Source organism: Ambystoma mexicanum, chromosome 2p (genome assembly GCF_040938575.1).
Source record: "Ambystoma mexicanum isolate Mex_15411 chromosome 2p, UKY_AmexF1_1, whole genome shotgun sequence".
Lineage (NCBI taxonomy): Eukaryota > Metazoa > Chordata > Amphibia > Caudata > Ambystomatidae > Ambystoma > Ambystoma mexicanum.
This window is the reverse complement of record NC_090923.1, coordinates 653346051-653371084: the sequence shown is the minus strand read 5'-3', so window position 1 is coordinate 653371084 and position 25034 is coordinate 653346051. Positions and strand designations below refer to the sequence as shown.

At 46.6% G+C, this 25034-nt stretch overlaps 1 protein-coding gene across 4 annotated transcripts in view; it reads right to left on the bottom strand.

Annotated features, from left to right (window-relative positions):
- Positions 1–25034, bottom strand: part of ACTN4 (actinin alpha 4) — an 896467-nt gene that overhangs the window by 429098 nt on the left and 442335 nt on the right. For 2 of the 4 annotated variants that reach the window (XM_069644198.1, XM_069644200.1), the window contains exons 7-8: positions 8770–8851; positions 7065–7150 (exon numbers count right to left, since the gene is read on the bottom strand). In XM_069644198.1, the coding sequence (XP_069500299.1) occupies positions 7065–7150; positions 8770–8851 (168 nt within the window). Of the gene's footprint in view, positions 1–7064; positions 7151–8542; positions 8629–8769; positions 8852–25034 lie in introns of all 4 variants that reach the window. The other 2 variants (XM_069644197.1, XM_069644199.1) reach the window with 1 other exon arrangement.

The window sequence follows — 25034 nt, the reverse complement described above, 5'->3', positions numbered from 1 at the left end:
CAATCTCCTCAGGTTTTCTAAGGAAAGCTTTTTCAAAAGTTATCGATTCTGCTGTAATGCTACTGGGAGAGATGTAGATTTTGCGTGTAAGCCTGTCGCATCTTTCTATTCACAGCCATGATTATTTTCTTCTTTTTCACCAAAGTGCTCTTTAAATCCGATTTTACAAAGTAAGCGGGCCAGTTCTAGTCTAGTCTCAAACTGATAATGTGACGTTGTCGGGGCAAAGCTAAAGCCTTTCTGTAGAACTTTCAATTTGTCTTGAGATAGTAAATTCGTAGATAGACGTTGAGTGGGTTAAACCTCCCCTTCCGTGACTCCTGGCAATTCTGGGGGAGTTTGGGTCTTCACATCTGCCTCGTCCCCTTCCTCGCTGGTACAAAAAAGGTCTCATTTAGTTCCCATCCTTGTTGGTTAGATCCATCTAGAAATTGGACGTGCCAGTCTCTCGATTGATCTCCATTTCTTGACGGATTCCGGTCCCCTCCCGCAGATGTCCCTGGTGTGCGGTCTTCTGAGAATGCACTCAAAATACTCCAGGCAGCTGGCCTCCAGCTCCGGGGCTGGCCTGCCAAGGCATCAGTATCTGATGTGTCTACATAGTAAGAGTCTGTTGTATACAGATAGGTACGTTCATGCAAAAATGCCACTATTTATTATTTTGTTGAGGTTGAAATCTTTGAAATCCTTTATCATAGGAGTCCAATTCCTCTAGTTTTTTTTTTTTTTTAAGTTATCTACAATCGTTTTGGATTTTATTTAATCGTATTTGATGTTCAATCTCATTCAATAATTTATTTGATATGTCTTTGCCATATTGATGATCAAAACGAGCCAGTCTTGCGTACATTTAGTCACCATTTAACTCCTGTCTTTTTTATTGTATTGGTTTATTTGAAAACCTTTAAAATTCTTTTACATAGAATCATAAAAATGTACATATAAGCATTATGTTTATAAAGAATTAAAATGCACATTAAAAATACAAAAAAAATGTAAATCAATTCACCCTAGGACAACATTACCTTACATAGGGCATTGCAGGTCAAACACCAAAATCAATACGTCACAATAACATACCCCAGGTCAGATTCAACACATAACAAGTGGTATGCTTAAATACATGTGCAAAACATACAGAAGATATGGACACATTGGATTCAAACACCAAGTATATACAGTGAGCACAAAGGAAATTTTGAAGCCAGAGCATTACATGATACTAGGAAGTTACACTGTTTACACCATCGGCAGTACTTCCGTCAGCTTGGTCTCAATTATTCCCAACAGATTAATTAGGTTAAGACCAAGTTTTTGACTGTGGCCTTCCATACAGCGTTTCCATAAAAATTCCTTAGTCTCTGAATTCGAATAATAATGCTCAATAATTTGAACACGGGATTTCTCAAAGTACGGACATGCAATTACAAGATGTTTCAATGTTTCTGGCACTTTACTGTTTTTCGCAAAAGCGACACATTATGTCATTTATACTTTTGTTATTACCAGCCCAATGTTTGGTGCGATCACACGGAAGGAATTGATTTAGGCAAAATCGCATATAGGTTTTCCTTGCTTTAGCAGAAGGGAATTTGATCAGTTATTTTAGTCTACATTCTCATTTACCGCGGACACCATTATATTCTTTAAATGATTAAGTGCCAATTTCATCAAGCATTTTGCACCAATAAAGCCTTTGATATTTTTTTTTTGGCTGGGCAACCACATACTCAGAAGCAGGAGTTTCATTAATAGATGATAGAATATTTGTTCGTTTTGCAGAAATGAGATTAAGAGATTTGATCTGTGATTCACCCAATAATTTGTTCAGTTCAATATAAAGCGTGTTCTTAGGAGGATTGTACATCTTAATATCGGAACTGGAGTTGATCCAAAAAGATCCATGGTTCTATCCGGATAATGAAGCCATCCGGAGCAGCTTGTGCTCTTACATATTCCGTCATAAGTAAGCCATGCAGCTCCGTGATAATTAATTTCTCTTAAATCCTCCAGCTTATTCCAATCGTCTGTCGAGTGAATGTCTACTGTCAGATATTCCCAATCAAAGAGGGTGATGATTGGGCGGTCTCTACTAGCTCCTCAGCGAAAGCCAGGTAGTTTGTCTCAGTCATGGAGTTTACATTCACTTTGGTCATTTTGATGAAACCCCCCTGTGTCTAGACAGCGTTGCCCTACTGATACTATAAATATTTTATGTTGAATCAATCAACTGGTCTGGGCCGCAGCTGCCGCTGTTACAAGGACAAAAGAAAAAGAGGCCTGTGTTCAGTAAACAAAGTCAACCATAGCAGTAACATCACAGAGAAAGGGCAAACACACCTAATAACTATACGGCCAAACACACTCGCAGTCAAACAAAAATAGGAGATGAAGTGTATTTCCTACCCACTGGTTGTGCAACCGTCCTTAAATAAGGATCCACTAGTCAAACACCCTGCTCCAGCAGAAGGACAGGACATACATTAGTTGTAGACCTGTTGAGGCTGTTAAGCGATTATTCTAAAAGATGCAGATTAGGCTTGTCCCATGAGGACCACACTAGAGCTGTTGAAAGCAGAAGTAACAGACTACCAGTAACCCCACACTGCTCAAGTCTTGTGGCACGTAAGGCAAAAAGAAATAGCAAGGCAGTGACTGAGGAATACATAAGGCAAAGAAAGTAGGCTGCCCTGACCAAAACAGTGAAGATCATGAAATTTGTGCTGTAATCCGCATAAAAAGATATCCACCAATGAAACTGCACTTTCTGGGCCAGAACCACTCTACAGCCGCTGCTGGCTGGTGCAGGTACAGAGTTTGTGAAGCAATTGGTACCATCGATTGAGCTATCCCCTATTGCACTCAAGCAGGTTGCAAGGCAGATATTTGCAGAAGCACATTTATTTTAAAACACCCAGACCCAGGGGTATTACAGCTTTAGTACAGCATACTGGTGAAAAAAACAGGTACAGGAAACGGGGCTTCAAGGAAAAATCTTATTTGTATTTGTCGAACCACCATGCTTTGCTTAGTTTTTTAAAAGCAGTGAAAGGTTTTTTGTTGCAAATGTGTGCAGGTAGCGCGTTCCAGAAGTAGTTGCAGTGAGGCGTAAGTGGATTCCTCCGGCTCGTTCTCAAAGCGTGGGGTAAACAGTGGGATACTGGAATTAGATCAGAGCGTACGTGTAGGGGGTATCTTCGGTGATGCAGTTGATGAGGTACTGGGGGCATCTTTGTGCACACCATGTTGAGTGATTGAGTGTTTTACATTCTACCCAGGCTTTGATAGGCAGCCAATGGAGTCTCGTATGGAATCCATTTGTATTTTAAGGTCGAGGAGGGCTGTTTCTGTGCTGTGCTTAGAGTGGAAGCCAGATTGTCTTTTGCCGAGTATATGGTTACTTCCCAGGAATTGCTGGAGTTGAGTATAGGCTAGGCTGTCCAGAATTTTTGGGAGGAAAGTAACAGTAGTAATAGGGAGGTAGTTACTTGGGATGGTGGGTTTAGGGGGATTTTTCTTTGATAAGGGGTGGTGAGGTGGGGGGGGGAAGAGTAGTGCAGATTTGATTGTGGGTGGCACTGTACTAGTTGCGAAGGATGAGTTGGCAAAGTCAGTGATATAGGGTGTAAGTGTAGGAGCAGAGTTTCACGATATGGGCTGGACAAGAGTCTCCTTTACAATTAGATAGTTTGAGCATTCTAATGGTGACTACTACTTGCTCAGATGTAACTTGGCTGAATGCAAAAAGGGGGGTGTTTGTGGCGCAAGCACCATGAGGGAGGATACCCAGGTCAAACACATGGGGCTTGCCAGAGAGCAGGGCCTTTTTAGCATTGATCTTGGATAGTAGTGGTTTTATTTTGAAGGTGAGGGCATCTTGTGTAGTAGTACACCAGTCTTTGTCAGCCTGTGTACTGACTTTAGAAATAATAGGTGTTTAACTCCCGCAGGATTGCAAATAGCTCTTTACTGTTGGAACTAGCATTGGCAATTCTGTCATTTCAGCTGTCAGATTTACAGGAGAAGACTGCTTTTTCTTTTTATAGTTGAAACCAAGGTGGCGAGGGCCTGCCAATTCTTGGGTGAGGTTTATTTTTTGCAGATGTGTTCGAGGGATCTTTTTTCCCTGCGGAAGTACTCCAGGAACCAGGAGTTGGTAGTTATGGTATTTTGGATTTGAGGGGAGCGTGTATGTCGAAGGCTTGGAGCAGACAGGTGTGGTATTGTGTGAACAAATCATGGGTGGACAGGTTGGGAGCTGGTGCTTAGGTGCTAGAAGGGAAGGTTTAAGGTCTTTGTGTTTCAGCTTCTGTGTGTAGCGGTCCAGAATATGGGCGCAGACAGGATTTTGCAGAGCTTAGGAAGGGCAATGGTGAAGTGTATGATAAAGTGGTCCGACCAGGGAACTAGATCAATAGCTGAGATATAGGTGTGGACGTTGGCCATTAAAATCCAATCTAGGATTCGTTATTTGGAATGGGTCAGTATGGAGATGAGTTGGGTGAAGCACATGTCACTGAAGGCCAATGAGCAGTAGCTTTGGGGTGAGAGGCATCAATAAAGCCCAAGTCAGGTTGCTAGGTCCATTGTCTATATATTAGAAGCATATTGTAGGTGGTTTGAGGTCTGTAGTATAGTTCGGTGGAATGGCCAGGACGGGCGTGGTCGGGATGCATCATGGCGCCAAGACTCGTGGCTATGAAGTCTAGCTGCAGCTCCAGAAGGTCATGGATTTCCACAGCATGCGCACTGAAGGACCTGGCATTGAAGTTGGCGCATTTCATAAAGAGTCTGTAGATTGCATGGTGGTGGGACTCCTGGGAAAGTTAGGTAGCACATGCTGTGTCTTTGTAGTGGTGTTACGGAGGGTGTTGTGGTCCTAAGACCTAAGATAAGAGAAGCAGAGTTGTAGCAGCATGTTCTGGACCGAGTGCTGTGTTGGCATAGTTTGCCTAAGCAAGGGGGGGGGGGGGGGGGGAAGAGGGCTGAATGGCCCAAAGCCAGGACACTGAAGGAAGGCGACAGGTTATGAATATCACATGAGCTTGGGAGAGCATTGACAATGGATGAGAAGGGGGAGGAAGCCCCCAAAGACCCTTTTTATTGATCTTTGAACCCAACCATGTTTTGGCTAGCGTTTCTGGTCCAGTGTTCTATAAACGCACCATTTCCAACAAAAGATCCCCATTTTCCAGTCATTTTTGTTTTAAATAATCAGCAAATGTACTGTCCAAACGTTAATTAAAATACAACATTTGACACCATGTGTCCTGAAACTTTCGTAGAGAACTCCAATAAAAAAAAAAAAAGTCTTAAGTGATGCCATGCTTTCAAACAATTCTGCTTGCCTCAAGTACCTAAAAACACCATGCATGTCACTTACTTTACTAAATATCAGGGCTTTAAGCGGGCCGAGCCAAGCCCCGCCATTCTCCAAAAGGGGCTCCCGAGCCAGAACCCTGCCGGGGCCCACCCCCGACTAGCCCCAGCCACGCAGACACCTCTGTCAGGCTGCCTGCAGGTGTCAGCACTTCGGAAGTACTGCCACCTGCAAGCAGCCTGTGTAACCGTGCAGCGCTTTGGCTACACGGGCTGCTTGATTGTCTGTACTCGGAAACAGGAGCAGGGCTGGACTGCCCAGCTTTCCCTTTGTTTCCGAGTAAATAGTCCTCAAGCACCATGTGATGGTCTATTCGATTTAAAAAAAAAAAACGAAGTGTCATACTCCATACCAAGCACTAGATGGCGGCCTAAGTAAAAGCATGTGAATTTAAAGTTGAATCACATGGACCCAGGCATTTGCATGCAAGCATTCGGTGCAGCTGTTTTGACATGCCGATTTCGCTCGCAGTTGTCCTTTCGGCGCGCCACGTTGGCCACAGACAGAGGGTCCAAGGACCCATCAGCGCCGGTATGTTTCCTTAAATAGTGTCATCCTAAACAAATGCAGTTGTTAGGATGACAGTACATTTAAGTAATACACTGCACGCTCAGTAAATTACACTGTACTTTTATTCTCTATTCACTCAGGTTAGTTTACAACAGACATGTGGGCCTAAGCAACCGATATGTGTTCTGAACTGATGGCTTTTTTTTACCAATATTCATATAAGGAGGCCTACGGGAACCTCTTGTGTTGCTTCTGCTGGGGCTGACTATAGGAGTTATCACCAAGGACTGGGCGCACCACAGACTGTTACTCCCTATAAAGCCATCTGTTTCTTGTGGATATATAAGAAAAACAAACAGACCCTAAACCACCCCCCCTTCACCAAGACAACCCCACCATTATCTGAATTCTCATGCGTAAAACTTTTTTTAATACATTATTGAAGGGGCGGACGGGAGGGGTGAGGGGGGAAGGTTGAGTGCAACAATAAGATTACTAGCTGCAGAGTCGCTTGCGCTGCAGTGCTTATATTGCACCCTGTAAATAAAGTCATGCTACAAATCAACTCCTAGGACTTTGACAGGGAAAAAAACAGCAGTGTGCAAATCCAATGTTTGCAGAGGCTGAAACAACGCATGTTCACCTACCTATTAGCCAGGACACCATAGGACAGTGGAGACAGTGGAAAGAAGGATTACAACACACAAGTACATTTCCCTTGCAGTGTGTTTGCATTTGGCATTGCGCTAAGAGGATAAGGTCACATATGTATCTGCTACATTTTTACTCTGTCGGTCTGTGGCCAGAGAAGATACCCAGTAGCATGCACGGATACCATCAGAGCCAACACTCAGAAAGAACACGTATGATTATCACTAGGTCTTATTGCCACAACAGATGCCATCAAATCTACATTTGACAGTTACTTGAATTAAGAGTCGTGATCCCCACTGTGGACCCACAACAGCATGCATGCACAGAATGAATCAGGAATAACACTCAGTAATCAACATGCGACAACATGCTTTTAAGGTTAAATTTACAACTAGCCCACATTAATCGTGCTCCCTCCTTTTCATTGCAAGATTTTAGAATGTGCTGCAATTGCAAGACTAAGCCAAGCAAGAGTCAAGAAAGAGGCTGTAGCAGAGAATTGCACCCACCAGCAGCTCACCTTTTGAGCACCCGAAAAAGCGTGGTAGAAGCAGGACACATAGGTCATGATGGCTTTCTCATCTGGCCTCAGAGTGCCTACAATATCTGCGCAGAAAGAGAAAGGAAGGAAAGAATGAAAATGCAGACCCAGCCCATGCAGGTAGTTTCCGCCCACAGCACTGCACAGGAAGGCAGCGCCCCAGGACGGCTGAAACCAGAACCTCAGTCTGTGTCAGGACTGCTCTTACCAGCTACCTACGATATTGGACCATGGCTGAACTGGCGATGAAGGGCTACTACTGGGAGTTAAGGCAACAGACAGGTGGCAGGTATCGCATTCAGCATGTGCTATATTGCCAACATGAAGGACCGATGGAAAGTACCTGAACCGATTGGCGCTGTGTTTTGCCAGTTTACTATTTTCCAGGAATTCACATTCAATGTTCTTCAAATAGCTATTTTGGTCCGAATTTAGAACCGGAGGAAAGTTGTAAAGCTATTCCCAAAAACGCAACCTGCAATGTCATATTAACTCTTCTTTTATGCTATAATATTATCAGCACAGATCATTTGCAAACAAACCACCCCAAAGGGGATCCTTGCGTTAGTCTATAGGCTGGAATAAAGGGTTAGAACAGCATGTTCAGATTTGAGAAGCAGGTTGCTCGATTAGAGAAAAAGACCATTGAAAAGTTGCCTATGTGGTTGCAAAAGAAACAGATTTCTGTACTAGCATGTTGCTGCACGGTCAGATTGCAGCAATATATGCCAGGTCTTCAATACTGGAAAGGATCAACATCGCATCACAGAAAAAATTCTGCAACCCCCTGAAAATGAGAAACGTGCAACCACAATTTAGGAAAAGTCAGAGATTCACTAAAGCTACATCATGATTAATGAAAGCACGTAGACAAGCCTCATTCAAAAAGGAAAAGGTTTCCCTTATGCACAACCCAGTTTTAGAAGGATGGCAGTAAGCAATATTCGGTACTATCCTTTTACAACATTTGATAGAACCACCGTGTTTCATTATAAAGTAAATGCTAGATTTAAAAACATGCATTGTCGATGTACTACGGGAAATAGAAATCGAAGTCACTGAACAACTGACCACGGCTAGTCAAATCTTCTAACCTGCACAGAAAGTACAATTCCTAGAGGAAGCTGATCAATGTATATTGACACAGCCCATATATCATGTTACTGGTCTACTTCCTAGCCCACCAATGCTCTTTACATTTGCTGATTAGCATTTTCACTGTGCGCCATTTGGCAGTATTCCATTATCTTGCCAGCTCTTCAAAACACTCCATAAAACGGGATGATGTGGCAATTCTAATAACACTGAAGTGGGCAAAGAGTAAGCATGTCTAGAAACAAACTGAGGTTCAGGGCCCAGCAAAAGCTTGCCACCATCTGAAAGAGAGAAGGTAAGTAAGCGTGTGACAGCGCCGTAGGGCATTCCAGCGATAGAGACGCTGCCCTGGCCTAGGATACCTTCTGAGCTCCAGAAAAGGCGTGGTAGAAGGAAGACACGTAAGTCATGATGGCCTTCTCATCAGGACGAGCGGTGTTGACAATGTCTGCAAGTCAATGACAAATGTTAAATCATAAGAAAGGAGGTTAGGAACCTCCACGTTTCTATAGTCTGCAAGCACTATACGCTGCAAACCTCAGGCACCACGACGGCAATACCCTTCTCCAGAAATGTGTGCAGGACTCACCTTCTGCATCCAACATCTTGGGAATGTCAAGATACTTCTCAGCCACTTCAAAGGCATTGTTCAGGTTGGTGACTGGGTCATCCTAAAATAGACAAGCAAAGAGTAAATCATCTTTAGTGTGTACTTAAGAAAAGGATAGCAAGAAAGCAACAACGCAGAGCAATCAGCTGAACTCGTGTAAGACACGAAGAGATGCAGATTCAAGAAAGAGCTGGCCAATCAAACTAAATCATCTTTCATCAGCATCGCAAGATGACCTAGCACTAAAACATTCTGGCCCTTTTTGGTAAATTAACATAACTACATTTCTTTCTGGTAATATTAATTCCTCGCCATGCGCATCTACATTACGATCATGAACGTGTATATCTTTGTGCATGCACTGGATCTAAGAAGGCATTACAAGTAAAAGCTTTTAAATGAAGTTTAACGGAGCAGAAATCATTTATCTAAAGTTTTTTTCTGTGATTAGCTCCAAAAATATAAGCAGTAAAGCAAGCGGGGCACCAGACCAAACATTTACTGAAATAAATCCCCAGATTACACACTGAAGACCACCATCCCTATAATAAAATGGGGCATCCAAGATACCCCACAAGGTGGCGAAATGGCAGTCTTTTTGTATTAATTTAATAGGAAGAGTCCCAGATGTCTCTGGCTTGGCAGAAAAGTGTTTGATTTGGCTACATTTTTGGTTTAATGTTCATGCCTATTTAATAGTATTAACTAAATTGATCATTATAAATTGTAATGCTGAAAATATTCCCCTTCTATGTTCTCCAATCCCCCAAACACCCACATACCTCTCACCAACACACATCTCACCAACTCTCCATCACAACTTGCATTCCTTAACCTCTCACTCTGTCATACAAATACTCACGTGCTATGTCACACTGTCAAGTCACAATTTGCACTGCCCAGCGCCTGCCACACTCCAAATCATACTCCCAACTCACACCTTACACTCTACAATTCCTCCCGCAATATACAGTCCTTCATTCTTTTGTGCTGCTTCTGCATCTTGCATCCTTTCTCCCATTCTATCGCACTCTTCCCTCATCCTTTTTCCCAATCTGCAGCTCACTGCATCTTTCTGGCCAACCGCTTCCCCTCTGCTTTCTGGCTCACTGACCACACGCTCTCTCTACTTTCTGCACCTCTGCTCACTCAGATTTCTGGGCCACCGCATCACTGCTTCCTCTTCTCTCTTGTGCAGCGCTTCCTCCTCTGACCCACTGCTCTCCCTCTACTTTCTTGCCCATCACTTCACATCTCACCCATCACTCTCCCTCTCTCATAGTGTAACCATTTTTTTTTAAATGTAGATTTTGACCCAGTTCCTAAAAAATGGGGCATTTTAAAAAAAGAACGGAGGATATGCTATTTTTAGACAACCCATTTTTGGAAATGAGCAGGTCACCTTATTCTCAAAAGGTGACCGGCGCATTTCCACAGGCTTGAGCTGTAACGCAAATTGTGCGCTGGCCAGCTGCCTTGAATGGTGTTCTGGGTTGTATGACCGAAGTGTAATTATTTGCAGCAGAATTGACCGTAGTCAATTTCGCTGCAAATTGATTTGCACTTTAGCCAAACAACCCAAAATGTACCTATCACCACCACCCCGCCCACTCCCCTACTTAACTGCTTGGTCGCTGCCGCTTCCCCTGCAACCCTGCGGTGCCAGATCCGTCCCTCTAACGCGAGTCAGATCCGACTCCGCAGGGTTCCTTTTTCGCCCTTTTCTTTTTTTTCTGTCCCTGCCTCCAATTTTGAGAAAAAAGGGGAACACTTCTGCAACCACCCTAGACCAAAAATACTGAACATGGGGAGTGGGTGACGCCCCCGCAACACATGTTCAGTATTTATAAAAATCAATCTAATAGTACTGGACGAAATATGTCAAATTCTAACATTCAATCGATTTTTGTCATCAAAATGGGCAGTACTTTGAATAGAATTGCTCTCCCAACAGTGTTCTGCAAGCTCCCAGCGCCTTTCACAGGGACAGGCCCGCCAGGTGCCTGCCACTGTAAAATGCGACCCAAAAAATGCATTTTTATCCTGTTTGAGGAACAGAAATGCAAGCGACACAGCAGCCGTTCATACCTTAAAAGAAATGCATGACAAGGTCAGGAAAGACTCCTGCAGTGGCAGACCCACATCCCGTGCGCGTAGGGTTGCCTACAATTTCTGCACATTTAAAAGTATCTTGCTTGGAAATGAGGGATGCGCATTTAAATTGACAGAAACGCCACTTTATTTGATCAAGGAGGTGAAAAAGGCCATCTGAATGGGCGCTCATAAAATGTGCCCATTCATGTGTCCCTTGTGGATTGGGCTGCACTTTTTTGGGGCGCAAGTGATGAGATGTGTTAGCGCATTTCATTTCTTGTGTAAATAAAAGTTGAGAACCTGGCACCCCGAGTATTTTTTTTAAAACAGTAATTTTTGCAGATTACTTTAAAAAAAAAAAAAAGTAAATTTAAATTTTTTTAAAGATGCCGTTTTTGCACAAAACGGCCGTTTTTGCAGCATTTTGCGAGATTGCAAAATCGCTATAAGCTGGAGGGTCTGATATATATATATACACATATATATATATACACACACACACACATATATATATGGGATACATTACTCACCGTAATCGTATTTCTGATGCTTGTATCTGCTTAGATTTACATGCTGTGCATAGGCCGACATCTAGTGGAAGCTGCGGAGTATTACAGTTTGTTTTTCGAAACTCGAAAATGGGCGTCGACACAGGCGTGCCAGTAATACTATCCCTAGTGTGACGTCCACTGTACCCAAGATCCCTCACGCGTCTGGGATCCTCAGATTGTATTTTTTCCTGACATGAGGAAGCATGAGGAGTAGCGGGGGTACAGATAATCCAAGCAGATAGACAGAAAGGTAAGACTACAAGCAATCATGCGCCTTCTCTCGGAGGGGAGGAAGGGTGGGTCGCATGTGAATCTAAGCAGATACAAGCATCAGAAATACGATTACGGTGAGTAATGTATCCCTTCTGAGGCTTGTGGAATCTGCTTAGATCACATGCTGTGCATAGATTAGCGAGCAGTACCCGAAGAAGGTGGGATGTGAGAAGGGTCATGAGCAAACAGGTGTCTTAGAACCGCTTGTCCCACTTGTGTATCTGTCTTGGAATGAGTGTCAATGCAGTAATGCTGAGTAAAAGTGTGAATAGAGCTCCAAGTAGCTGCTTTGCAAATGGTGTCGAGGGGAACATTTGCAATGAAAGCCAGAGTGGCCCCAATGCCTCGAGTAGAATGGGCCCTTGGCGTAAAAGGCAGAGTTTTTTCAGAAAGAGAGTAACAGCTGTATACAGTTGATAATCCACTTCGAGATCGCGCCTTTAGAGACCCGATCCCCCTCTCTGCCTGTAGCTACGGAGACAAACAGTTGATCTGTTTTCCTTAGCGGTCTGGTTTTATTTACATAGTAGAGGACCGCCCTACGCACATCAAGGGTGTGTAGTTTCACCTCAGCTGAGCTTTGCGGGTTCTGGAAGAAAGCCGGAAGCTCGATGGACTGGTTTACATGGAATTTAGATATAAATTTAGGTGAGAACCTAGGGTGTGTGCGTAAAACCAGTTTGTCTTTGTGGATAGTAAAGAAAGGATCTTGCACTGACAGAGCCTGAATTTCACTGACCCTTCTTATAGAGGTAATGGCTACTAAGAAGGCCGTTTTATAAGTCAGGTGTTTGAGACTACTTTTATGCATGGGTTCGAAAGGGGGGCCCATGAGCTTAGCTAGCACCACATTGAGGTCCCATCCTGGCGGTGGGTTCGAAATAGGAGGGTGAAGTCTCTTTACTCCTTCCATGAAGGCTTTAACTACTGGTACTTTCCACCACGATACCTTGTTATGGGATGTGGTGTAAGCCGAGAGGGCTGCCAGGTGTACTTTCAGAGAGTTAAAAACCAAACCTGCGTCCAGCAGGTGGAGCATGTATGTTACAATGTTGGAAGGAGTGCAATCAACTGGGTTGATTTGTTTATTCTGGCACCAAATAACGAATCTCTTCCACTTGTCAAAGTAACAGTGCCTTGTGTTTGGTTTCCTGGATTCTTTTAGGATGTCCATACACCTCTGTGGTAAATTGAGATGCCCAAACTCTATGACCTCAGGAGCCATGCTGCCAGGTTCATTGAGTTGGGGTCCTGGTGCACTGTTTGACCTTGTTGCTGGGACAGTAGGTTGTACCAGGCTGGGAGTTTGATGGGCTCGCACACCGCCATCCTGCGTAGGTGTGGAAACCATGGTTGTCTCGCCCACATGGGAGCAACTAGGATGAGCGTCATCGATTCCTTGTTCATCTTGTACACCACTTTCCTGATGAGAGGAGTTGGTGGAAAAGCGTACGCAAACATCCCTGACCAGTTCATCCACAGGGCGTTCCCTTGGGAGTCTGGCTGGGGGGAACCTGGATGCAAATCCTGGGCATTGTTTGTTTTCGCTTGTGGCGAATAGGTCTATAGTGGGGAAACCCCACTGAGAGAAGAGATCTTCTACGATATCTCTGTGAAGGACCCATTCGTGTTCTTCTGGGAGGGAGTCTCTGCTTAGGGCATCCGCTAGGGAATTGAGCTCCCCTGGAACATGTTGTGATGACAGGAAGATGTTCCGTCTGAGTGCCCATATCCAGATTTTCTGGGCAAGCTTGGACAGATTTGGCGAACGAGTCCCTCCTTGTTTGTTCAGATAGAACATGGCTGTCGTGCTGTCCGTCCGGATCTGCACCGACAAGTTTAGCAGATGGGGCTCGAACGCTCGAAGCGCTCGGAATACTGCCAGAAGCTCTAGCAGGTTGATGTGGTTCTTGGCTACTGAGTGAGACCAGAGACCCTGAGCTGTGTGGTGGAGATGGTGAGCTCCGCACCCAGTCAGGCATGCATCTGTAGTCACCACTGCCTGTACTTCGGGATCGTAAAAGGGTTTTCCCCTTGCGAGATTCTCTCTTGTCCACCAGTGTAAGCTCTGTACGAGTGTTGGCGAAACGACCACTAGATCGTCCCACTGACCACTTGCCTGAGACCACTGTTTCGCCAACCATTCTTGCATGGGACGCATGCGCAGACGCGCGAGGGGGACCAGGTAAATGCATGACGCCATCATGCCCAGTAACCGCATTGCTTTGCGTACCGTTATTTGTTGACCTGACTGATAATGTGGAATTTGCAGTAGTATATTCCGAATTCTCTCTTCCGAAGGGAAGGTCAACCCTTTTTGAGTATCTAGGGTTGCTCCTAGGAACTGTTTTGAGGTGCTTGGCACCAGACTTGACTTCCTCTCGTTGATAGAGAAGCCTAATTCGTGGAGGAGGTCGATAGTCCTCTGAATGTTTGACCTGCAAATTCCTGGGGTTTCCCCCGTTATGAGCCAGTCGTCCAGATAAGGGTACACTGGGATTGCCTCCCTGCGTAGGTGTGCAGCTGCCACCGCCAGTACCTTGGTGAATACCCTTGGTGCTGAAGCTATCCCGAAGGGCAGTACCTTGAATTGGTAGTGGCGACTGTCCACTTTGAAGCGCAAGTATTTTCTGTGAGCTGGGAGCATGGAAATATGAAAATAAGCATCTTTCATATCCAAGGTTGCCATGTAATCCCCCTTTTTTAGGAGGGGGATTACCTCTTGTAGCGTGGTCATACGGAATTTTTGGGGCTTGACATACTTGTTGGCAGGCCGTAAGTCCAATACTGGGCGCATTGTTAAATCTTTCTTTGGCACAAGGAAGTAAGTTGAATAGATACCCTTGTTTACCTGGTGTCCTGGGACGAGTTCTATCGCGTCCTTTTCTAGCAGAATGGCGATCTCCTCGAGAAGGATCTTCTGATGTTCTAAGGAGTGTATTCTTTGTCGTGGAGGGTGGTTCCGGGGACGCTGCAGTAATTCTATACAATATCCTGTGGACACTGTTGACAGCACCCATCTGTCTGAGGTGATCCCTTCCCAAGCCTGGGTGAAGTTGGAAATGCGTCCCCCTACTGGGGTTGCGTGAGAAGGGACCCTGAACTGAGCGTCACTGCTTTGGTGGAGGCGTGCCACCTCCCTTGTTGGGGCTGCCTCTGCCTCTTCCACGACCTCTCTTGTTACCCCTGCCGTAACTTTGGGTAGACTGCTGGTTGTTGTTCAATTGTGTACCCTGTCCTTGGGCATAGTTGCCTCTGTGAATTTTGGCCGCGTGGGCGACGAAAATTACTGTTCCCCCTCTGATTAGGGGGTTTGTTGGTAAGCTGGCCAAGGGATTTGAGAGTCTCGTACTCGTCCTTGGCATTTTTAAGTGCGTCTTCGACCGCTTTCCCAAACAATAGATCGGGTTCCACCGGCTTGTCTATTAATGAAGCCTGGGTTTCTGTTTTGAACCCCGACTGCCGTAACCACGCATGTCTTTTGATAACAGTACCTTCTGCTATCAATCTTCCTGCGTTGTCCGCGGCGTCGAAAGTTGCTTTTAATATGCACCCAGACACGGCTCTCCCTTCTGCCGAGATCCGAGCCAACTGGCCCTTTAATGGTTCAGGAGCAGAGGCTATGAGCGCCGCGACCTCTTCCCATTGATGGCAGTTGTAACTTGCCAACAGGGTGGTGGAGTTTGCAATCCTTGCTTGGTAGGCGGACGTTGAGGCTACCTTCCTGACAAACCCGTACAGTCTTTTGCTCTCCTTGTCGGGAGGAGCTTCTGACGACGATAAGGGTGTCCCAGCCCTCTTCCGAGTGTTGGTAACCACTAGGGAGTCTGGTTTAAGATGTCCTCTTATATAAAGAGGGTCAGACTGGGCTGCCCGAAAAAGTTTTTCGACTCTGGGGTCGACGGCTCTGGTGAGGTTAGGATTCACCAGGGATGGATCTATTCTACGTTGGATGGATTTAAGGATAGGGATGGTCTGAGCGACCGGACTCCTCTCTCCCACCAACTCTTCTGCGAAGTCCCTTTCCTCCTGTACACCGTGGGTGTCGATGTGAAAATGTTCTGCTGCGCGAGCGAGAACTTCATTAAGGAGGGGCTGGTTATCAACTGGCGAGTCGGTAACTGGGGCTTCGCTCTCTACCGGGGAATCTACTCTGTAAATTTCCTGTTCATCTTCTACCTCCTCCAGGTCCTCATCATCCGCATAGTATTCAGTCCCGGTTTGTTCCTCCATAATTGTAAACTCCTGGTCCCCTTCAGGGAAAGGCTGTCCTTGGTAACTGGGGTGTGGAGTAGAGTATGGAGTAGAGTAAGGCTGCACCTCGAAGGGTTCAGGTCTTTCGAACCGGGCCTTTTTACTTAGGGGGATAGGATCAGAGGAGCCTGAGGGTGAGGCCCCTTGAGGGTCATACGAAAGGAAATGTTCTGGGTTTTTGTCATAAAAATCAGCTAAGGAAGACATCCTTGACATGACCCTGTCCATGTTTTCACTGGACCATTCTTTGGAACAGGGTATGAGTTTAGTAGGCAACTTAGAGGACTTATCAAGGGTACCCTTGCTGGATGATGATGTCCCAGTAGATTTATGTTTGTCTGACTGCTTAGGGAGGAAGGATGGTCTTACAGGAGTGGAAGGCTGTGCTTTCCGCTGTTTCCCCCCCCCTCCCCGTGCGTGGAAAAATGTTTTCCCTGCCCCTTGGAGGCCCCAGAGGCTTTCGACGCCTGGCGTCGAGGGTCTGGAGAGGTATCTTGTTTCGAGCGTGGGGCCTCGCTGGTGTTAACTGCGGCCTCGGTCTCCTGGAGCGCGGCCTGGGGGTGGAAGTCGTCTTCGTCTTCCGACGATCGAACTTCCGTTAATCTAGGGAGCGAGGCACTCTTGGCAAGAGTGGATGATTGCCTTGCGTCATGAGGCGATCTCGATCGAGAGCGCCCAGAGGACACCGAGTCGGACCGTTCTATCTGTGCCTCTTTCCGAGAAGTCGATGTCGTCGAGGTTCGGTTGGACTTAGTGTGCTTAGTGTGTGTAGGGTGTGTAGGGTGTGTAGCGCTTGCGTCGCCAGGGGTCTTCCCCATAGCCGCCCTGCCGGACAACCTTCCGAGGTCGGGGACCTGCGCTCGGCAGTCTTTCGACGCCGTCATGCCCTCGCCGTCCGAAAGTACGGCGTCGCTGCCATCGCTGAAGGCGCCCTCCGCTGCCATGGCCGCCTGCCTGGCGTGGTGGGCCCAACGCTTTGTCGAACGGTCCTTAAGTGTCTTATGCTTAAACCTACTACACGCTCTGCAGTTCGCTTCGGGGTGGTCCCTCGGCAAGCAGAGATTGCACGTGGCATGCCTGTCGACCCAAGGGTATTTGCGGTTGCACTTGGGGCAGAATTGGAAAGGGGTACCCTCCATACGCACCTTGAGGCAGCGGGCTGGTAAGTGTAAGAAATATATAAGGGGTACCTATATATCAAGAGTGAAGAGTATGTACCACCCCCCACTCTCCCTACTTGCAGGGCCGAGGCCAGCGGCCTACTAGGCCCGGGCCGAGGCCAGCAGCCTTCCTAGGCCCAGATCCGTCGTGCAGCAGCCGACGGTCGAGGTCTTCTCCAGCCGTCGTCGAGGGTCGACGTTGGGGTGGGGAAGGATGTCAATAAATAATTTTAAACTTCTATAATTAGTAAAAGTATGGCTAAGGCCAGGGGACTCCGCAAGATGCTTCCGACCAGTATGGCGGAAAAAAACAATCTGAGGATCCCAGACGCGTGAGGGATCTTGGGTACAGTGGACGTCACACTAGGGATAGTATTACTGGCACGCCTGTGTCGACGCCCATTTTCGAGTTTCGAAAAACAAACTGTAATACTCCGCAGCTTCCACTAGATGTCGGCCTATGCACAGCATGTGATCTAAGCAAATTCCACAAGCCTCAGAAATATATATATACACACACATATATATATGACATAGCATTACTTACCGTAAAAGCATTTCTGATGATTGTATCTGCTTAGATTCACATGCTGTGCATAGGTCCGACATCCAGTGGTCACTGCGGAGTATTGCATTTTGTTTTTCGTAGTTGAAAAGGGACGTCGACCGGGCGTGTCTGAAATACTATCCCTATAGTGACGTGTGTTGTACCCACAATCCCTCACGCGTCGAGGTCCCTCTGTTTGTATTTTTCTGCCCTGAGGGAGCCTTCTAGTCGTGAGTGAGTACAGAAAAGAGATATATAAAAGGAAGTCTATCTTCCTTCCATCCGAGCGGGGAGGAAGGGTGGGCGCATGTGAATCTAAGCAGATACAACCATCAGAAATGCTTTTACGGTAAGTAATGCATTGTCTTCTGATGTTTGTTAATCTGCTTAGAATCACATGCTGTGCATAGACTAGCGAGCAGTACCAGGAGTTGGGGGTGGGTTATGAGAAGGAACAGTAGAGAAAAGATGTCTTAATACTGCCTGTCCCACCTGGGAGTCAGATCTCGAGTGTGCACCTAGACAGTAGTGTTTTGTAAAGGTGTGCACAGAACTCCAGGTAGCCGCTTTGCAGATGGACTCAAGGGGAATATTTGCAATGAATGCTATGGACGCCCCCGTGCCTCGAGTAGAGTGTGCTCTAGGCTTAAAGGGCAGTTCTCTCTTAGCAAGAGTATAGCAGAGAGTGATGCATTGAACAATCCATCTAGAAATAGTGTACTTTGAAACTGCATCTCCTTCTCTTCCTGCTGCCACCGAGACGAAGAACTGATTAGTCTTCCTCAGTGGTCTGGTTCTTTCCATGTAGAACATGACCGCTCTGCGCACATCTAGTGTGTGCAGAGTTTTTTCTCCTAAGTTGGAAGGATTTTGAAAGAACGTTGGCAGTTCTTTAGACTGGTTTACGTGGAATTTCGATATGAACTTCGGAGCAAACCTTGGGTGCGTGCATAGAACCACCTTATCTCTGTGAACTGTAACGAAGGGGTCTAGAACAGAAAGAGCCTGTAGTTCACTTACCCTCCTGATGGAGGTGATAGCTATTAAAAAAGCAGTCTTAAGAGTGAGGTCTTTAAGAGATGCTTTGTGCATGGGTTCGAAAGGTGAGCCCATGAGTCTGGTAAGTACCACGTTAAGGTCCCATCCGGGAGCTGGGTCAGCTATCGGGGGGTGTATTCTCTTTATTCCCTCCATGAAGGCCTTTATAACGGGGATCTTCCACCACGACACCTTGAGTTGGGAAGTGGTGTATGCAGAAAGTGCCGCCAGGTGGACTTTAATGGAATTGAACACTAGACCTGAATCCAACAAGTGGGTCAGGTATAGAATAATATGTGTGGGAGAGCAGTCAATTGGGTTGATGCCTTCCCCTCTGCACCAGATGACAAATCTCCTCCACTTGCTAGAGTAGCAGTGGCGAGTGTTAAGGTGTCCAGTCAATTGGTTGAAAAAAAAACTGGTCGACTGCAATTTGGTCGACGCAATTTGGTCGAAAACCAAATGGTCGAATTTTTTGGGTTTTCGTTTTGTAAAAAAAGGGGTTTTTAGAGAAAAAAAGGGGGTTGGGGGGGACCCCCCCCAAAAAAATTAAAAAAAAGGGTTAAAATAAAAAAAAAAGAAAAAATTAGACCATTTGGTTTTCGACCAAATTGGTTCGACCATTTGTCTGGTCGACCAATTTATTTCGACCAAATGTCTGGTAACCGAGTGTTAGGTTTTCTGGCTTCCCTGAGGATGTCCATACATCTCTGCGGGAGCAGTAGATGTCCGAATTCTATGATCTCAGGAGCCAAGCTGCTAAGTTCATGTTCTGGGGGCATGGATGCAGAGTCCTGCCCTTGTTTTGTGACAGCATGTTGTACGGGCAGGGGAGTTTCACTGGGGGAGATAGAGACATCTCCATCAAGTGAGCGAACCATGGCTGTCGGGCCCACATTGGGGCCACCAGTATCATGGTTACTTGTTCCTGGTGCATCTTGTGCACCACCTTGTTGAGAAGGGGAGTCAGGGGAAAAGCGTAAACAAATTTCCCTGACCATTGCATCGACAGACCGTTCCCCTTGGATTGGTTCTGGGGGTACCTGGAGGCGTAACTTGGGCATTGTGAGTTCTCCAGGGTTGCGAATAAGTCTATTTCTGGGAAACCTCATTGTGTGAAGAGGTCGAAGACGATGTCTTCGTGCAATCGCCATTCGTACTCTTCGGGCAGGGGGAAATCTCTGCTGAGTTTGTCTGCCAGCAGATTGAGTTCCCCTGGTACATGTTCTGACAGTAGGAATATGTTTTGTTTGAGAGCCCACTTCCATATATTTTGGGCCAGTTTGGACAGTCCTGGAGAGTGGGTGCCCCCCTGCTTGTTGATGTAGTACATGGCTGTGGTGCTGTCTGTAAGGACCAACACAGTTTTGCCTTGTAAGTGTTCCTGGAAAGCTTTTAGCGCCTTGAACACAGCTAGTAGCTCCAGTAGATTTATGTGTTTGGATGCTACGTTCGGAGTCCACACTCCGTGAGCAGTCTGATGGGATAGGTGAGCCCCCCCCCATCCTGTTAGGGATGCGTCTGTGGTTAGAGTGGCTTCCGCCGCGGGTGTGGCAAAGGGTTTCCCTTTTTCCAGGTTTTCCTTTGTCCACCATCGTAGCGAGAGAACCAAGGCCTGCGAGACCACCACTGGATCGTCCCATAATCCGCTGGCCTGACACCACTGGCTGTTGAGCCACTCTTGCATAGGGCGCAGGCGCGCGTGAGGTACCAAATAAATACACGACGCCATCATGCCTAGCAAGTGCATTGCTTTGCGTACCGTCACCTCTCGACCGGCCACATATTGAGGGATCTGAAACAGCATGTTTTGGACCCTCTCGTTGGAGGGGAAGACGAGGCCGTCCTTTGTTTGAATTAGAGCCCCTAGGAATTGTTTGATTTGGCTGGGGTCTAGGCTGGACTTCTTTTCATTGATGGAGAAGCCCAACTGGAACAAAAGGTTTACAGTCTTTTGGGTATTGGAGAAGCATGTTTCGTAAGAATCCCCTGTTATGAGCCAGTCGTCGAGGTAAGGGTAAACTGGGATGGACAACCTGCGCAGGTGGGCCGCTGCCACTGCCAGTACCTTCGTGAATACCCTTGGTGCTGATGCTATGCCAAAGGGTAGCACTCTGAACTGATAGTGTTTACCCTGTATCATAAACCTGAGGTATCTTCTGTGCGCTGGCAACATTAAAATATGAAAGTATGCATCTTTCATGTCCAATGTTGTCATGTAATCTCCCTGTGATAGCAGTGGGATCACTTCTTGTAAGGTCACCATACGAAACTTCTGGGGTTTGATAAACCTGTTCGCTGGGCGCAGATCTAATACAGGGCGCATGGTTAGATCCTTTTTGGGTACAAGGAAGTACACTGAATAAATACCTTCCGTTACCTGAGATAGAGGCACAACCTCTATGGCTCCTTTTTCCAGCAGTAGTTGTACTTTTTGGAGAAGGATGGCAACGAGTTCCGGTGTCATGCGTCGTCCCCTCGGGGGTCTGTATGTTGGGGAACTGTTGAATTCGATGCAGTATCCGTGGGCTACGGTGGAAAGTACCCAGCGGTCTGACGTTATTCCCTCCCATGCTGGAAGAAAGGATGTTATCCGGCCCCCGACCGGTGTTGCATGGGAGGGGATGCGAATCTTCGCGTCACTTGGTGTTGTTGGGGGCTTGGGAGCCTCTGGGGGTGGACCCCCGCCCTCTCCCTTTGCCCCTGCGTTGTCCTCTTTGGCTGTACTGCCCACTTTTGGTCTGGTAACTGGTGGCAGGGTACTGTTGCTGCTGATTCTGCTTTTGGCGTTGGCCACGAAAAAAGCGTGTGTTGCCATAGCCGCGTCTGGTAGTGGGCTTAGAAATCTGGTCAAGAGTTTTGATAGTATCAAACTCTTTTTTAGCCATTTCCAGAGCCTCATCCACCGCCTTTCCGAAGAGGTTTGAGTCTTCAACAGGTTTATTTATTAAAGACGCCTGTGTCTCCGGTTTGAACCCTGAGTTGCGCAGCCATACATGGCGTTTTAGGAGTATTCCCTGAACCAGGGAACGTCCCGCTGTCTCAGCAGCATCCAGAGAGTTCTTTACAATACTCTGGTTGACCTGGGTTCCTTCGCCAATAGTTGAAAGCAGGCGTGTACGTAGTGGTTCCGGGGCTTCTTCGGCGTCCTTGCGCAGTTTGGCCCACTGCGCGTCCGCGTAGCTAGCTAGCAAAGAATTGTTGTTCGCAATTCTTGCCGAAAAGGCAGCCGAGGATGTGACTCTTTTAGCGAGGGCATATAACCTCTTGCCCTCCTTGTCAGGTGGTGCCTCACTGGTGGACAGCGGCACCCCTGCCCTCTTCCTTGCATTAGTTACTACAAGGGAATCCGGAATGGAATGTCCCCTGATGTACAGCGGGTCTGAGGGTGAAGGAGTGAAAAGTTTTTCAATCCTTGGATTAACTCCTCTGATTAGTGCGGGTGTGGATAGCGAAGGGATGATTCTTCTCTTCACTGAAGCGAGGAGGGGAATGGTCTGGCTGACTGGGGGTTTCTCCTTAATTACTCTTTCCACAAAGTCTATTTCCGGAGAGATCTCCCCAGTGTCCAGTTCGAAATGTGCTGCTGCTCTGCGCAACAGGGCATTGAATGTGGGATGATCGTCAATGGGAGACGTGTTTCTAACAGGTGAATTGTCAGGAGGATTTAGGTTCAGGACATCAGTGTCCGAATATCCTGATGGGGATTGCCAGGGATGAGAAGGTCCTTCTTCTGGATTTTCTCCGAAGCCTTCTCCTACCATGTCTGGGCTGTCTTCCAGACCTTCCTCTTGGTTCTGTCCTCCTTCATTGTCCACAAAATCATCCTCCTCTTCTAAGTATTGTTCCTCACCAGTGAGGTCATACACATTATGGAAGTCTAAGGCTGTGTCCTGCCTCGGGTATTTGGCCCTGGGGTCCTCCTGAGGCCCTTCTCTTGTTCTCTTGGGAGTGGGAGGGTTATGGGTGTTCATAAACCTCTCCATTCTCTCCATGCAGAGATGGAGCCTTTCCATGGTTTCATGGGGTACCCCTGAGCGGTCTAGCGGGGGATAATTAGTGTTATCTTGCTGAAAACGGCTCGACCTCTCCCACAACGTCGAGGAAAGTGTCCCGTCGCCCTCCGAAAAGCCTTCCGGTGTGCTGGGGGTCCCCCCGACTGAAGGGGGTAGTCCCTGTTTTTCTTCGGGCTTTTTCGGCATGTCTTTCGACCTTTGCGTAGCGCTCGACGTGTCTTTCGGCGTACGCTTCTGGGCGTCGGCTACAACGATCCTCGCCAAGCTCTCTCTGACTCGTTTGTCAGCGGAGGGCTGTGGTTTCGACGTTACGGGTGTCGAACGTTCTACGGCGGCGTGCGCTCTCTGCTGGTGCGCGCCGGCCGATGGTTTGGGGGCGGCGCGCTTATTTGCCGAAAGCCCAGTCGCTGGTCGCGGCTGCGGTTGCGAGAGGGGCTTCGAACCCGAACGGTCCGAGGAGGCCGCCGGTGTAACCTGCGTCTCCTTGGGCGCTGATGCCTTCTTCGTCTTCGACGAAGAAGAGCTATGGGTTGTGTGTTTATGTGTTGTATCGTGTGCGTCAGTGTCGCCGGGGTGTTCATCCCCATAAGCAGGGCGTGAGCCGAGCCCGTCGGGGCCGGGGACAGACGACGAAGAGCGCGAGCGCTCTTTAGAGGGGTGTACGACTTCCGTAGCAGAGGTCGTGTTATCACGTTCCTCGTCACTGTTGGTGGTAGCAGCGGCGGGTGAAGATCCGGCCTTCGACATAGCGTAGGCCGCCCACCTCTTGACCCTATGGTCTTTTAGAGTCTTTGGCTTTAGAAGCCGACAAGCCGTGCAACCCTCCTCTACGTGATCGAGGGGCAAGCAGCGGTTACATCGTGAATGCTTGTCCTTCCAAGTAAACTTGCCCTTACAAAGTGGGAAAAACTTAAAGGGTGTCCTCTCCATAGCCGAGGCAATAAATCGTGATAACGACCCCAAGGGAAAGGAAGGGGAAAAGGAAAGGCATTCTTAGAAAAGAACCAGAGATGTCCCACGACCCCACTCTCCCTACTGTATTTGGCCTGCGAGGCCAGGCCACGTGTTCGGCAACGCCGAAGGATCTCCTCCGCTCGTCCCCTCCGTCGAAGATCTTGCTCGGCGGAGACAGCTTCACCACTGCGTCGAGGGAGGGATCGATATATTAAATCTTTAAACAGGAAAAAACGACCAAAGGTCGAGGAGATGGAATCTGCAATGTCTCTCAAGGAGCTCCGCGTAAAGGCGACCAGTAGCTGGGCGGAAAAAAACAATCTGAGGGACCTCGACACGTGAGGGATTGTGGGTACAACACACGTCACTATAGGGATAGTATTTCAGACACGCCCGGTCGACGTCCCTTTTCGACTACGAAAAACAAAATGCAATACTCTGCAGTGACCACTGGATGTCGGACCTATGCACAGCATGTGATTCTAAGCAGATTAACAAGCATCAGAAATACATATACACACCTTTTTTTCCAGTGGAAAAAACCTTGGTCGAGTGTGTTAGATGGTCAGATTTAATACAACAAAACCCCTGAAATTCAGCAACCACATATCGAGCAGGTCCACCTTACCTATGCACCCCCTTCTGTGCAGCGAAGGACCATAAGATCATCACTGATGGCATCAGTGATGAGATCAATAACTACAGCAAATGCGAAATGTAACTAGTTAAACATTTTTGCTGACCCAATATTTTATTACACTTAACATGACATGGAACAATACACTGATGCAGACGTATGATTACACATTTATTTGTAATACTTACGTATAAACTTCAAAATAAAAATCAATTGGTCTGAATTCCAATTATTAGTAAATAATTACAATACTTAATTGCAGGGTAAGTACCTGATTCTGGTCAATGTATTTCAGGTATTTCAAACATTATATATTAGGTATATGTTGAAGTTAAAAAAAAAGGATAGAAGTAGAAACATGTTTTATGGTAAGTGTTATGAAAATAGTCATTGTTAACATTTAAATTTAAAATTCTCCTTACTGTAGTAAAATTAGATTATTTTCTAAATGGAAGGTTTTATGAAAGATAAAACCACAGGAAAGTATGTGTGCTAAGTTTGGTTAATATGAACAAAAATAAGTTACTTTTGCTACATAATTGTATAATGCGCGTTGCATTTAAAGAAACAATGACAGAACACATTGTGTAAATATGAAATATGTACACGTTAAAACAGTTGTCATTTCGAAATATAATTAATCAAACCAGTGACAGTGATGTCATGCATGATGGAATTAGTGTCAGTCATGCCATGAATGATGTGGTTGGTGATATCACC